Below are 15,910 nucleotides of genomic sequence, written 5' to 3' on the forward strand. Positions count from 1 at the left end.
ATTAATGAGTTTTTTTGGATTCATTGTTCTCAATGAACCCAAAAAACTCATTAATATCAAAGCATGGTTGTTGTTCAATAATAACATTATTCCTCAAAAATACAACTTGCCTAATAATTCTGCTCTCCCTGTAGTTCAACTGTTCTTTGGTCCTTATTTCTTTCTTTGTCTCCTCTCCTCAAGGTGCTACTCCAGTATTGGGAAGGTGCAGGATGCCTTCATCTCTTACCGGCAGTCCATTGATAAATCGGAGGCCAGTGCTGACACCTGGTGCTCTATAGGGTAAGAGCAAAATTTGTCATGTGTTGGCTATGCTGAGAAGTATGATTAAGGTCACAACGAAGAAGGTGAAGCTCTTTAGGTCTGACTCAAAATGGCTGGTGGAGAAGCAGCAGCTGCATAGAGGACATGGAAAAAGTGTGAAAGGATCTATTGTTAGAATTATGAAGAACAGATTAGGTCCCCTGAGAACTGTGAGTTTGTAAGAGGATAATGACCTAAATCCTGGAAGATGGCAAGAGAATAATTTCCTATCTTTGCCTCTGGGTCCAGGGTGCTTTACCAGCAGCAGAACCAGCCTATGGATGCACTGCAGGCTTACATCTGTGCTGTTCAACTGGATCACAGCCACGCCGCCGCCTGGATGGATCTGGGCACTCTCTACGAATCCTGCGGCCAGCCGCACGACGCTATCAAGTGCTACATCAACGCTACTCGCAGCAAGGCCTGCCTCAATACTGCTGCACTCACACAACGTATCAAGCTGCTGCAGGTAGAGCTGGCCTTTACATAAACCCAACGCACTTTGTTACGTGTTGTGCATTTTGGTGTGTGCGTGTATTAAAGTGACGTGTTAAGTACCAAACATTGCCAAAGCAATCAGCTTTTTGAATTGCAGGCTGCGTGTTTGTCCTTTTGATTTCTGGTAACAGAGATATGAATAATAATTCATATTGGTATTTTGTTTTGGCGTTTTCCCCTCACTTTATTGTAAAGCATTCCTTCATGGCATTGAACATTTTAGTATATCACCTATATAAGGTGTGATCAAAAACATCTGAGAATTGCCCCAAGAAAATGTAACTTTACCAAATTTGTAATTTTTCCTTTAAGGTCATCTTTTTGTGGAGGTCAGAATGTTTTCAGCATGGCTGCATTTGTAATATTGCTCTCTGGAAGTCCCGTCTTGCACTTGCACGCCTGTGATCTTCAAGCAAAGACGGCAAACATCAACCAATCAAGTTGTAAACTGATCCAACTGTGGTTTTGAGTGCTGGGCCAGCTTCAGTTTTCACTTGAAAATTCATAACATGTCAAAAGCTCAGGAGAGGTAAAACCAGAGTGGGCGTGTGAGTTTTTTTTAGTATTGAGTAAGTTCCCCTGAGTTTGGCCACCAGAGTCAGACTCTCGGTGTGGAGTTCTACTATAACACCAGAGAAATGTATCTGGCTGTGTGCAGATACAAATTGAAATACTTTTTTTGGCTACAGAAAACAGTCTTGTGTCACAATCTACACTACTAGCAAGTGCAAGTGGTCAAAATGGGACTTCCGCTTACCTACAAATAGCTACAAGCTTTTCAGACATCCACAAAAAGGTGACTTTGAAGCAGAGATCAGCCAAATTAAAACCAGCCAAAGTGTTTTTATCTTCTTCTGTTTTTTTTAAACGGGCTCCTTTGAAGATTTTTTGATCACAGCACGTACACGAGCAGTAACTTTTCTAGTACCTTTTTTTTTTTTGTCCAACCCAAGTTCAGCACTAAAGTTTGTGTCTTACACAATTTCTCCTAGGCTCAGTTGTGTAACCTACAACCAGGTAGTCTGCAGAATAAGAGTAAAATGCTTCCTAGTATTGAGGAGGCATGGAGCCTACCCATTCCTGCTGAGCTCACGTCCAGGCAGGGGACCCTGAACACTGCACAGACACAGCAGGTGAGATCCAGCTTATAAAGGAAACTCCAGTCTCTTATAAACTAGTTAAACTGTAAATTGAAGAGGATTGTTTAAGCCTTGCCCTCATACTTTTAGAGGATTTAACTACATCATAGTCATTTTCCAAAATTCTGGCTAGCATCAGTGTTCAATATGGATCCAAAGATAAACAGCATGAAAGAACTGGAGTGAGGCCCATTTTGCAATAATCTTAATTGCTAAAGTGCAGTTTCCCTTCATAGCCTCTCTCTCATCAAAAGGCACGTGTTAGAATTACTAAGGATTTCTACAAAGAACTCATCATGCCACACTGCTTTTATCTTTTTTACAAAAATGCACAAATCTTATGCAGACATTGCAACAGAAAATGCTGAAAATGCATGTCTAATGAGCGTAGCATATCGAGTAGTACGAATGCATGGATTTGACCTGTGTTTGTCATGAATGGCATACGCGAGTTTTGATTGCCACAACTGACTTGGAAAAAAAGACTGAGGCTCAACTCCACCACTGTCACATCAGTTTTAACCCTTCTTGTTTTTTCTGTTTGTCTGTTAGTAAAATCCTTAAGTCCTCATTTTGGCTTCAAATCACCATATTTGCATCATGCTTCATCTGTGCCACAACAATAACGAGGTCATTTTCAGTGATTCTAAGTATTGATCAGAGTGAACCAAGTGATATCCTGTCTGCATTAGTGACTTTACATGAACAGAATATGAGATGTTCAAACTACTTTCCTGTAAAGCAACTAGGGATGCTCTCAATATGATTTTAGTAACAGACTGTGAATAATCAAGGATTCACATGAATTAAAGACAGTGGCTGCAATCTGATTTTAGTCAAACGACCAAAATTGTTTTACTCAGTGTGACCTGAAATGAGTGACTAAGCCCATAAGCTCGTGGGAAAAGCATTTAAACCCATCAGGATCGAGGGCCGTTTATCCATAGACTAGTCATTTCACAACCACAGGTATCACCCCTCGTCGCCATTACAAAGAATGCAGATTTAAGCCACTTCAAGCTTGCTTTACTTTTTGGATTCTGAAAGAGAGGGAGAGAGAGCTGTGTCAGTGCCAGGTGAACAAGAGGCCGATGCAAAGCACTCGACTGCTGGCTATAGACTGTTTGCCAGGCATTGTTTGGAAGGAAAAGGCTAAAGAGATCTGAAAGTCACAGAACTCTAGTGGCAGTCGCTGTGTTGGCAACATTGGGGTTAAGTGAAACATGATCATCACTGCTGAGAGAGAGTGGGAAGTCAGGCACAGAAACTAAGGCTTTTTATTTCCTCATATCTGAATCCTGAACCTAACAAAAACTGTTTCATTATCAAATATCCAGTTACAGCCCTAAATGCAACAAATAGCACATTGTTTCACATAATAATCACAGTATGAATACTCTGATTACCACCTTAATCCATCTCAGTTATTTAGATTAAGGTAAACCATATTTGATATCAGAGTATTGCCATACAAGCATTGTTTAAATGCTCAATGTTTTTGCATGTAAATGTGTAGTATGGACCCTGTCCTTTGATCTCAGTGTGGGGAAAGTTTGGATATTTTTGTTTAAGGGCTCATTTTTTTAAATTTTAGCTCACTTTTTTTGGGGGGGCAGCTTTACTGTTGTTGATAGTCCAGTGTGTAGTCACAAACTGTCTTTGATGCATTTTTAGGCCTGTAAAGGGGAGGGAGGCCAGTCTGCCAGCAATCATGCAGAACCGCAGGCCAGTCCTGCTAAGAAGAAACGCACTGCCAGCCCAGCCAAGGTACAGCCAGGGATGCTACTGTGTGTAATGGTGGAGAGTTAAAAATATGGTGCATGGTACATATTTGTGTCTCTTTTACAGGGTGCTGCAGACTCGTGGGGAAACACCACCAATCAACAGCAAATCAAGCTTCAGGTAGGAACATGCATTTCTTAATTTTGTAATTATTACTATTTTTCACAGAGGCTTCACATTTTAGTGGTTTACATTTGCATAATATGCAAAAGATCCAAGGTTGGAGCCCAATAGGGGATGCAAGACAGACAAAACAAAACAAAAAAATTGCCAAATCAAACTTTATTACTGTTACACATGATTCTGATTTAGAAGAAAATGTAAAGTCTGATCTGACATCTGACTTTTATTAGCTAAAATGAGACATACTCAAAGAGGTCGCTTTGGGGGTTTATATGCATTTCACAGAACCACTTATATCAGCTCGTGGTATTGTATGTTTAACATTTTTATCCTGTCTTGTCATTTTTCTTTATATCCTCCATGCTTCCCATCTGTATCACATTCATAAAGCTGATCATGGATTGTACTTGGACATCAGTTTCATTTATAAATTCCAATTACTCATTTATTTATGTATTTACATGGAACTCAAGTGTAAACCTAGAAACTCTTTAAAGATTGTAACACTTTTATATGAAAATAACTGAAGCAGTCATTTAAAATTTTAACATATATGTTTTTTATTTTACTTTTTAGGTTAGTTTTCGTTAAGGATAATAATCTCAGAATCCCCATATAGTATGGGTAAAATGACAAAAATACCATTAGGTTGTGTTTCTCTGCAGCTACTTTAATTGCCAAAACTCAATGACAAATTTATATTGGCATAATGTAATCAGCTGGACTTTTGAGTCCATTGTCTTGAATTACAGCTGCAGATGTAGTGTTAATTCTGCTCAGCGTCATTGCTGAGGGCGTTGCTACCTGTTGTCCGAGGTGGTGGGATTGAAGATTATACAATGAGACAAGGTCGAATGGTGTCAGAGACTGCCACCACAAAAACACAGAAAGGGATAGAGCTAGCTTGTCATCATGACTGAAGTTTAGAAATAAGAAAAGGAAAATTGATGACAAAATAGATGAAAATAATACACAAAAAATGCTAAAGTTAATAAACCAAATATATTTGGGTGTTAATTAAAACTACATGTGTGTCTTGCTCAAGTAATAGATATGTGTGGGGAATGCTACCTGTGCATTTGGTAGTAAGCTTTAATAAGTGATCTTCTAATTTTAATGCAACACTGTTGTGAAATGTACAGCACCTGGAACACTTGCGGACCAACCGAGCAAACCTCAACCCCCACCAGTTGCAGATGCTGGAGCAGCTGGAGAAGCAGTTCTCGCTCATGCAGCATCATCAGCAGGTACACACATGCTACCTTGGTTATTAGTGACGTGAGTTTCTACTGGCTAATGTGTAGGTGGTTTATATTTTGCATACAGTTATGATGGACATGAATGTCAAGGCATTGTTGGGCTTTCAGTGATTTCTCAACCTCTTAGTTTGGTCTTCATGAATAAGTTTTGGCATAATTCTGGTTGGAGTGGCCACACACTTGTACCACGTACTTATAACACTGGTTTATCTAATTACATTTAAAATTTGACTACAAGAGAAGTGATTGGCTTGTGTAAATCTACCATCTTCTTTGTGAGATCTGCTTTGAGTCCCACTGTATGAGTGAGCACTGTGAAACAAATCCTTTTCATGATACTACCTGCTGCAGCCCTTCATGGTCACCAAAGGGAAGTGCACAGGCCTTGGCAGTTGAGACACTTAGATTTTGATGAGCATCATTTTGATGAGAACACTCATTTGAGAAAGAAGGTGTCTTTTTTTCTTATATGTGAATGATGTGAAAGAAAATGAGTAGCTTACAGCAGCAATTAACAGCTCAACATAACCTAAGCCTTCGTGTTCACATTAAGTGTGTGTGTAAACTCCTGATCAGAACAGTTTGTGTTAAGTGTGACTCTTTTCTCATTCTCTGCCCTGTATCAGATTCGGCAGCAGGCAGCAGCAGGTGGCCAACCGAGGCCCAGCCTTCCCAACGGCGAATTGGCTGGGCCCTCTCCCCACCACGCAGGCTTCTCTCGCACCTCCCCTCTCAATCACACAGCCACCCGGTCCCCGTGTGTCACTCAGCCCACAGCCAATGGATCCTGTTCCACAAGTCCTTCAGCGGGGCTGCCTGGCCACCTGGACAAAAATCACAACCTGGGACTGGGAGGTGGCGGCGCAAGCAACGGAAACGTGCCTTACCCGCAGCAGAACTCTCTACCTCACAACTGCAAAGCCGCCAGTCAACCCAGCACCAGCAGCACTACCAGTAGTCCCAGTCAAGCAGACGAGACATGGAGGAGCCAACAACGCAACACTACCACTCAGGTACACTGTTGACTGCTTTGAAATGGCTTTGTTTTGCACAACAGCAATTCACATTCACTGGCCACTTTAATGAGTACATACTAGCACCAGGTTTGACCTCCTTGTGCTGTTAGAACTGCCTTAGTTCTTAATGGCATAGATTTAGCAAGATGCAAGAAATATTCATCAGACATTCTGGTCCATGTTGGTTGTAACATCAACAGGTCACCTTTACCACATCTACACACCTAAATACTTTGAGTTGCTGCCATGTGAATGACTGATTAGATTGGTGAACTTGTAGACCGTTTGCACATGTCACTTTCTGCATTATTTTGTTTCTGCATGTTTTTCATGTGAATTATTTTGGCTCATTGAATGCACCATTTATTAATCAGTATGTCTCACTCTCTCTCTAGGGGCTTCAAAAAGGTCCAGGTTCACATTCGGCAGGTCCTAATGGAGAACCCCCTTTTTCTTCTTCCTCCTCCCCTCAGACCTCGTTCACATCATCTGGCATTCTGAATCAGGTTGGACATTCCTCTGGGCCCTGCACTGCCTCTTCCTCTGCCTCGTCTTTATCCCCCACTTCCCCTCAGACAACCCCCAACCACTTGTCCTCACCTCCCCACTCCGCTACTACCTCAGGGGTCCACACCAAAGACACCACGCCTTCAGGGGGCAACACCGGCAGCAGTGCTGCAGCTGCCGCTTTGCCATCAGGTCAGGAGGCTGCCATCAGGCATTCCGGAGGGACGTCGCATAGTCCCAGCACCACCCCTGCGCAGGGATTGACTAATCACATCCAGCCACGGGTGACTGACGGCTCTGCCAGCGCGTCTCTGCCCAGCTCTCCTGCCCCCAGCGTGCTCAGTTCAGACAATCCTCTCTCAGCCTTGATAAAGGGAAAAGCTAATACTACCAGTAACGACAATAACAATAACTACAGCAACCACGGAGGGTCTTCCTCAGAGAAAATGAACAATGTCCATCCAGGTCTCAATGGCGCCACCAAGCCAGTTTCAGAGCACTCAGTGGCATCCTCGCCACTTTCTGCCACTGCGATGCCCTCTCCATGTTCAGCAGACCCTCACACCATTAACAGCCTCCCCTGCCTTAACAGCCCGTCCAGTACAAACAGTCAGGGGCCCACGCTCAATGGAAAGGGGCTGGAGGACTCCCAGAGCCCAATGAAGGTGGAGCCTTGTGGGGGGCCTCATAGACATTCTGGCCCTGCTGGCCTGGCTCCCTGGTCCTCAGTTTCCATCTACCCCAGCTCCAGTGAAATGCTCAAAGCATGCAGGTATGAAGTCAGTAAAGCTAAGACCACATATAGAATTCACTGAGTTAATATAGTGCATGCCCAAATTAATATTCATTTTACTCCGCTTTGGATTTAAGTGTAATTCTGAGTTTTTCAAACTTTTCAGCCTGCCATAAATTAGTCACAGAAGTTTATATAAGTACAAATTATTGTGTAAATCTAAAACTGAAACACAGCGAGAGCTAAAGACACCTGCAATGCCCTCTCCAGCTCACTGCTAACACCTGCCCATTATCTGTTAGGGTTGGGGTAACAGACACAAACCGTGTCGGTTAATGCAGCAGACACATTCATATGTATGAAACCATGTTGTGAAAGCGAGGAATGCCTTGATTCTTTGCTACATTTAAAAATGCCCTGATATTTTGACCCCGTACTATACACCATTTAGCTCCCTCCCAGCATCATTCACACTCTGCACTCATGTCAGACAGAGATCTGACGTGTACATGTGCTTAAATGTTTGTGTGAGCCACATAGATTTGTAACTGTCACAGTGCTAGAAACTTGTTTCTTCTCGCTCTTTCCTTCTTTAGAGAAATGTGGAGGACATTTTTGCCTTTAATCTTCAAGTCATGCAGAGTTAGGCCATCGCTCATGTTGGTCCCTCTCCTTATCGTGTTTTTGGGGGTTTTGTTTTATTTAAGAGCAGAATGACAAGCAGCTAATTTAGACAAATCATACATTTGCCTTCCAGTTAGATAAGTTGCAGGGTTTCCAGCACAAAAGTCATTAGACCCAAAAGCTAATGCTAACTGGTGGCACAGAGAGAGGGATGCGCTGTCAGACTTGTAATAAAGAGATGTACATGCAGTGATGTGAAGGGTCAATGAACCTCTAGTGAAATTACCGTAAACCAAAAGTTGTTTTTCTTTTTTTTCTTTTTTTATGACTGATTTATTGATTTGTGTCTGTCACAAAGCAGGGCAGTTAGAAATAGTGGTTCCAGATAGAGAAGCAACATCAAAGCACGAATGAAAGGTGTATGAGCAGTTGATGGTAACACTATATTAGTATATGTTAGGGGTCTCAAACTTGTGGCCCAGGGCCCACTTGCAGCCCACATCACCCCTACTTGCGGGGGATTTGGCCCAAGATGTTACTTTTTTTTTTTTTTTGTTAGGGAGGATTTATTTGTTGTTGAGTGCAATGTTAAAGTAAGTTCTTTAAAAAGCAAAAAATCATTTAACATGAAGGCAATATGAGCAGAGAGCACAAACTTGTTGAGGGATTGGCTGTATTAGTTCAGTGAGCTGCATTCTCAATCATCCAGGAAAGTAAATCTCCAAAAAGTTGATTCTGTTCATCTGGACGAAACGTTTCATCACTCATCCAAGTGACTTCTTCGGTTTTCTTCTTGAGTAGAAGTCACTTGGATGAGTGACGAAACATTTCTCCCACAAAACGCTACGTCCAGATGAACAGAATCAACTTTTTGGAGATTTTCTTTCCTGGATGATTGAGAAGGCATCAAGACATTATAAAGGGAAGGAGAGTGAAGGGCGAGTTCACAAAATGAGGCACACTAAGCACTGATGTTTCAGATTTCTACCTAAGCCGATACACAGCGTGATGATCTCGTGTTCTTTACCTGCAGGAATCTGGGGAAGAACGGCCTGTCGACCAGCAGCATCCTCTTGGACAGGTGTCCCCCACCACGGCCTCCTCGTGCGCCATCTCCTCCACTGCCAAAGGACAAACTCAATCCCCCAACACCCAGTATTTATGTGAGTACAGCTGTGCCATATAAGGAGAAGTATTCATCATGTTGTTGATTCTCAGTATCTTGGCTACAGCTAACAAGTACAAACACTCTAAGCTCCTTTTTAATGCACTGATACTCTCAGTAAGCCTGGAGTCAGTTCACGTTTTCCTGTCTGACATACAGCTAGAAAACAAGAGGGATGCCTTCTTCCCCCCCCTTCATCAGTTCTGCACCAATCCCACCAACCCGGTCACTGTCATCAGAGGACTGGCTGGAGCACTCAAACTAGGTAAGAGGATGGGATGGCACAGTTTTGTAAATTAGGTGTTTTCCGTGTTGAGGGTTGCAAGTGCGGCTGGTGTGGCTGACTCGATGTTTCTTTCCCAGTCTCACATGGCTCTGTGGGTGTGTCTCTGAAATCACAGGAGGGAGCATGTTGTGTGGATGACTTTGTATGACATGTATGACAACAGCACCACCTGCAAGCTGAAAATGTTACTGCACACATTTCCTGTGGAGAAAACTAGTTGGATTTGCACCAAAAAATAATATAAAAAAATCACTACCATCAGCTCTTTTTTCCCCCCCAACTATTATGTAACAGATTGTCCTCAGGTTATTAATAAAGAAAATAAAACAAAAACCAATTCATGTAACATACGTGTTCCACTCTGTTCCCCTTAAGTCACAAGTTCATATTGATGGTTTGCTAAAATCTATTTTAACACTTGTGTAAAAAGGTGTAAGATGCATGAAAGCTGTTCTAAACTCTTCCTTGCTTCCTCATCCTCAGACTTGGGCCTGTTCTCCACTAAGACACTGGTGGAGGCTAACCCAGACCATTTAGTGGAGGTGCGGACTCAGCTGGCTCAGCCCACCGATGAGAACTGGGATCCCAGCGGCAACAGGAAGATGTGGCGCTGTGAGAGCAGCCGCTCACACACCACCATCATCAAATACGCCCAGTACCAGGCATCGTCCTTCCAGGAGTCTCTGCGGGTCAGATTTTAATTGAAGTTCTTATTTTGGCTTTCAAGTAAAAAGATAATCAGGATCAAATGCTTGGTTTTGTTTGTTAATTTTCACTACAAAACTCTGACCTTGTATTATGTTACAAATCAGCCACCTCCCATGTTACATTGAAAATATTTTCACCGTGTTGCTGAGTATGTTACCAGCCTATAAAAATCTACCAATCCAAATGTTTTCTTTAACAGGAAGAAAATGAGAAGAAAAAGGAGGTGGAAGCGGAGGCGGGTTCCTCAGACGGGTGAACTTTCTCTGTCTTTCTGTGTAGATTTGAAAGCTTTGCGAGCTCTTGTTTCTGTTATTAATGACCTTTTACGCTCTTGCTCTTAGTGTGAAGCGAAGGAAGGGTCTGTTCAAACACATCAAGTTTGGCACCAACATCGAACTCTCAGATGACAAGAAGTAAGTGACTCATTCATTTTAGTCGATGAAACGTGTAGAGCGATTTGCAGTTGAAGAAAGATGAAGCACTAGTCCCTTTTCTTCGTTTCATTGACCTCTGCCCTTTCAGGTGGAAGCAGCAGCTGCAGGAGCTGACTAAGTTGCCTGCCTTCGCCAGAGTGGTGTCAGCTGGTAACCTGCTCAGTCACGTAGGTCACACAATCCTGGGCATGAATACTGTGCAGCTCTATATGAAGGTGCCAGGGAGCAGGACACCAGGTATAGATCAACGCAGTGACCACAAGTGTGTGTGCAGTCTTTTGTCTCACTCTGTCTCACTCTGAGTAATCGTGCTTTTTCATAGGTCACCAAGAAAACAACAATTTCTGCTCCGTCAATATTAATATTGGTCCTGGGGACTGCGAGTGGTTTGCTGTGCCTGAGCCATACTGGGGCGTCATCAATGAATTCTGTGAAAAGTACGTGGACAGAAAAGATCGTTTGAAGTCTGTTAGGTGAAGCTCAAAGTGGTTCATTGTATCTGATGATATATTTCTTTATTTTACAGGAACAACATTAACTACCTGATGGGCTCCTGGTGGCCCAACCTGGAGGACTTGTACGAGACCAATGTGCCTGTTTACCGCTTCATCCAGCGTCCCGGGGACTTGGTGTGGCTTAATACAGGCACAGTTCATTGGGTTCAGGCCATCGGCTGGTGCAACAACATCGCGTGGAATGTCGGACCCCTTACAGGTTAGGAAAGGAAAGCTCCTTCCCCATCGGGGCCAGCTGTATGACTGAATCATGCACAGATGAACATAAATATGTGCTTTTTTCTTCAGCCCATCAGTACAAGCTGGCGGTGGAGCGCTACGAGTGGAACAAACTGCAGAGCGTCAAATCCATCGTTCCCATGATCCACCTCTCATGGAACATGGCCAGGAACATTAAAGTCTCAGACCACAAGCTTTATGAGATGATCAAGTAAATGCCTGTAGATTCATAATCTCATTCTTGGTTTTGTGTGCATGTTACCGTGATCTTACCTCAGGTGTGTTTCTGTTTCTTAGGTATTGTTTGTTGCGCACTCTGAAGCAGTGTCAGATGCAGAGGGAGCTGCTACTGGCTGCCGGGAAGGAACTGGTGTGGCATGGGAGGACCCAGAACGAGCCAGCACACTACTGCAGCATCTGTGAAGTAAGCGCAGCCCTGCTCACTTGTATTTTCCTTCCTGCTGCAGGCATGCCATTCGATCGTCACTTTTCCTACTTTGGTAACGCTTGTGCACCTGCTATTTTGCACCTAGGTGGAAGTGTTTGACCTGCTGTTTGTAACCAGCGAGAGCAACAGCAGGAAAACATACGTGGTGCACTGCCAGGACTGTGCCCGTAGGGGGAGCGCTAACCTGGACAACTTTGTGGTGCTGGAGCAGTACAAGATAGAGGACCTCATGCAGATTTATGACCAGTTCACACTTGTAAGTATCGGGCACAAATCCACCAGGGCGGGCCACAGAGAACCATGAAATGCTTCAGTGTGTGCTTCTTTGTCCCCACAGGCGAGTCCCCTGCCTTCCTCCTCTTGATGGTGATATTCTCTCGTTCTGAGGACTTTTAGTACCACAAATCAGAAACTCTCCGGAAACCTTGTTTTTTCTTTTCTCTCTCTCTCGCTCTCTCTTTTTTTTTTTTTTTCTTTTTCTTTTTTTAAAGTTTGTTTCTTCTGATATTCAGGAAGTAAGCCGGCAGTCACCCAACTGCACCCTGTAGCTAATCCTATAAGGCAGCTGCCTGAAAGCTGTGTGTCTATGCAACCTGCCCAGAGTGGTGTGCCACCCCCAACCCCCCCACCCACCCACCCAAACAAGTGGACTAGAGGGGGTGAACGGTAGCGCCACCTGTCATCACGACCAGACTGTTCTACTGCTGGCTCAGCCGGACTTCACCCCAAAAACCACACAAAATCACAAAAGGAGGGGAAAAGTCAAATTTTGTACATATTAAGTTTAAACTGGCAACATCATCACGCAAAGACTACTGACTCGATAGTTTTCCTGTTCCCCGCCATTTTTGTCTTCTGTTTGTGAGTTCACAAGAGCTTTGTTCCCTCCTTCCCCTCGATGACACAAGTACATTAGCATAGCGGGTCTTTTGTATGTTAGACACCTCCTCGGTCAGGAACATGAGTTAAAAACTGTTTTGTAATGCGAAACGTTGAGTGACAGATTCTTTGAGACATTTCCCTTCGTTTGTTTGTTTTGGATTTTTTGTAATCACTTAAGTTTTTTTGATTATGCTGCAAGTATGATGAGACTTTGGTTCCTTTGGGTTGAGGGAGAGGAAATGAGTTGTAGGCCATGTCACAAAGAAAAAGGGTTGCACATAGTTGAAAGAGTGAACTTAAATTTGTGATGTTTTCTTTTTGTATTTGGTTGTAAATTACACTATTTATAAATGCCTATTTATTGCCTGAAAAATATTTGTTGATGGAATGCTGTACTTTTTTTTCCCAGAGTACCTGCCATTAAATTTGAAGGAGCCTTGTGATTTTTTTTAAAGCAGGGCCCCTCATAACGTTTTCTATATGAATAAAACTGCTTAGTAAGCATTGTACAGAGACCTTACATTGAAATGGGTTTATTGTTTGAAGGATGTTTTATGCGTCAATAAACAAAACCGGTCTTTATTTACATCTGCAGCTGTGTTGTGTCTGTGCAAACAGTGCTGTCTGCTTGTTGGGTGGAAAGTGAAAATATTCCATACATGCCAGAATTATCAGTATCATCATCCAGCAATATAAAATTAAATGCAGTTAAATGTTTAAAGTTTATGTAACACAAGACGAGTGCAGAGCCTGCAATACAAAGGATGTAAGATACAAAAATGTATTATTTTTAAAAAAAATTTAAAGACCGGTTACTGAAAGGCTTCCATGTGGATGGGTGGAATGCTAATTTATCATTGCATCCAGAAAATGCAACATTCATTCACTTGTTCTAAGATTAAATTTATTTTTCACCTCAAATTTCTACACACAATACCCTGTAACAACAAACTAATAAAGGTTGGCTTTAAATTCTTTCAAATTTAGCCATCGTCCTGTCCTTATCAGTGCTGCTGGAACCCATCCCAGAGCGCTAACACAGTGAGACAGACAACCATTTGCACTCGTGGTCAATTCGTGCATGTTCTTGGGAGGAAGCTGGAATACCGCAAACCACTCCACCACAGTGCTGCTCTAATTTATTAAATGTAAGATGCAAAAATTATAACATGTGCGCCAGAATCCAAGCCTTTCCCCAATACTTGGGAAGCACCTTTGGCAGCAATTACAGTCTCAGGTCTTTTGAGTATGATGCTACAATCTTGGCACACATATTTTTGGGCACTTTCTCCCATTCTTTGATGGGGAGCTTCAGTGCACACCCATTTTCAAATCCCTCTCCAGAGATGGTCAGTCAGGTTCATCATCATCACCCATGGGTTGGAGAAGAGCATGCTAAACGTCCTGTGGTGAATTTGGCTTTCAGGCTAACACATACTCTACAGCTCTTCAGCTTTCAGATGTATTTTATGTTTGATTTGCTATTTTCCCAAATTAGATGTGTTACCATAGCCAGCTTTGCATCGTACAAATGATGGAAATGCAGAGATCACAAGTTGCCACAAGTTTTGACAAGTTGCCACATGTGAGACTGCTTTCAGCTAGCCGCTGTCACAGCTGCCCTGAGTGTTTGTCATGGCAGGACTGTCACTACATGCCCTTGGGCTCATTGTTCCTCTAACCCAGATGTGCTCTGGTATGGAAACTTTGGTATGAATCAGTATTCAGTAGGACTGATGCAATTTAGTCGGCACGCAGCCTGTGTTTTGTAGCAGGCTGTGAAAATGCTCTTGAACACTGTAAAGTTGAAGATTTTTAACACTGGAGTCTCTGTGTGGATCGACTTCTTTTTGCAGACAGCCTCAAGTGAAACCTAAAGGTACTGCAGTTGTTATCAATCCCTCATTTTCCAGCTCTGGAGGTTACCCTTTGGGGTTCACAGCCTGCTCCAGTCGACTACCATGGGTTCAAAGGAGGTCTATTATGCTCAGTCCAGAGTTAGAAATTTACAGGGCAAAATAACCCTTTAGTTAATCTTATACTGGCGTTATGGTTTAACGGGCAGTTTTACTTAGAAAGCTTCCTGACTGAGTGAAGTGACCTGGACGTATCTGCACAGCAGCTTCAAAGAGACTGTGTTAAATTCTTTTACTAATGAAAGGTGTTTCAGTGCTTCCTCCATTACCTCCTTTATCAGATGATACTGGAGCATCCTTTCTAAAGAGAAAAGGAGATAATATCATCACACAGTTTAAAGCCACACACCATCTGACTGTCCACAAACGTAAGTAACTCGACAACTAATGCTAGATAGACCGGTTCTTAAACACACCGTTTCTGCTCTACTTGAGGACTTTATAATAAAAAACGTCTCATTCATACAAGTGCTTTAAAAAAAAATACATCTAAGTGCTTTCTGTCCAACTGGAGGAACGGGAGTAACTCAGGGTTCAGTATCTTGCGCAAGGACACTTCAGTAAAATCTGCTTCTTATGAATTTGTTTCCTAATAGCTGTATTGAAATGATCAAAGTAAAGAGAAGGTTGTAGAGTGACCCGGTATGCATTGCTTTGTCTTGTGGATTCCTGGTAAGCCCTTTCCTCCAGAGATCTGTGGTTTTAATAAAGGCAGTGTTGAAGTACATCAAACAGCAGGGTGAGCAAAATCTTTTAGTACAGCTGTTTCATGTTGCTTTTGTGATTAACATTTTGCTTTAACCTTGGTTTCCCCCCGCCCTGCCCACGTTTATTTAGCCTGCATAACAGAGAGCAGGGTATAGACATGAGGTGATGCGTCTAATATGCTATAATCTTTGGGATGTTGTAGTTTTAACTTCACCTTCACCTTAACTTCATCTGTCAGATTTAAGAATACTCATGGAAGGGTCGTTGGATTGTCCTCATGAATACTTTTCCACTACAACAAGAAAAAGACTGAATATATTTTAGGCTAAATGTCTATATCAGCTACAAGCATTTATCTCATGCTACAGCCTCACAGTTCATCTCCTGTCTGAAACAAGCCATTTTGGATCTTCTCCCTTTCTTCTGATTGGCTTCTCCTCACAAGCAAAAACTAAACTAACATAACAATAAAGAGGAAATATACTTTGTACTTTTAGTCTTTAGTTATCGAAACTCGCCTGATGAGGCTTTGACAGACGTATTTATTGAGACTGTAAGTCAGCTGCTTTTTAGCTAATTAGAAAATGTCAAACCATCGTAACTCTGAAACAAATACTGTAAAACCACTGTCATTTAATGGTCGGG

The 15,910-nt window shown here is 42.5% G+C and overlaps 1 protein-coding gene across 3 annotated transcripts in view; it reads left to right on the top strand.

Annotated features, from left to right (window-relative positions):
• kdm6a (lysine (K)-specific demethylase 6A) overlaps nt 1–13,227 on the top strand; it is a 47,704-nt gene extending 34,477 nt beyond the window's left edge. For 2 of the 3 annotated variants that reach the window (XM_042227778.1, XM_014339293.2), the window contains 20 exons: nt 184–282; nt 553–772; nt 1,794–1,934; nt 3,615–3,707; nt 3,789–3,842; nt 4,988–5,092; nt 5,731–6,117; nt 6,516–7,399; nt 9,018–9,147; nt 9,309–9,414; nt 9,919–10,124; nt 10,343–10,395; nt 10,485–10,556; nt 10,666–10,814; nt 10,900–11,014; nt 11,104–11,291; nt 11,381–11,522; nt 11,609–11,735; nt 11,845–12,015; nt 12,097–13,227. In XM_042227778.1, the coding sequence (XP_042083712.1) occupies nt 184–282; nt 553–772; nt 1,794–1,934; nt 3,615–3,707; nt 3,789–3,842; nt 4,988–5,092; nt 5,731–6,117; nt 6,516–7,399; nt 9,018–9,147; nt 9,309–9,414; nt 9,919–10,124; nt 10,343–10,395; nt 10,485–10,556; nt 10,666–10,814; nt 10,900–11,014; nt 11,104–11,291; nt 11,381–11,522; nt 11,609–11,735; nt 11,845–12,015; nt 12,097–12,123 (3,469 nt within the window). In that variant the 3' untranslated portion in view covers nt 12,124–13,227. The remainder of the gene's footprint in view (nt 1–183; nt 283–552; nt 773–1,793; nt 1,935–3,614; nt 3,708–3,788; nt 3,843–4,987; nt 5,093–5,730; nt 6,118–6,515; nt 7,400–9,017; nt 9,148–9,308; nt 9,415–9,918; nt 10,125–10,342; nt 10,396–10,484; nt 10,557–10,665; nt 10,815–10,899; nt 11,015–11,103; nt 11,292–11,380; nt 11,523–11,608; nt 11,736–11,844; nt 12,016–12,096) is intronic. The other variant, XM_042227779.1, reaches the window with a different exon arrangement.
• The last annotated feature ends 2,683 nt before the right edge of the window (nt 13,228–15,910 follow it).

This window comes from Haplochromis burtoni, unplaced genomic scaffold, assembly GCF_018398535.1.
Source record: "Haplochromis burtoni strain Fernald_Lab_line unplaced genomic scaffold, NCSU_Asbu1 Contig_280, whole genome shotgun sequence".
In the NCBI taxonomy this organism is placed as follows: domain Eukaryota; kingdom Metazoa; phylum Chordata; class Actinopteri; order Cichliformes; family Cichlidae; genus Haplochromis; species Haplochromis burtoni.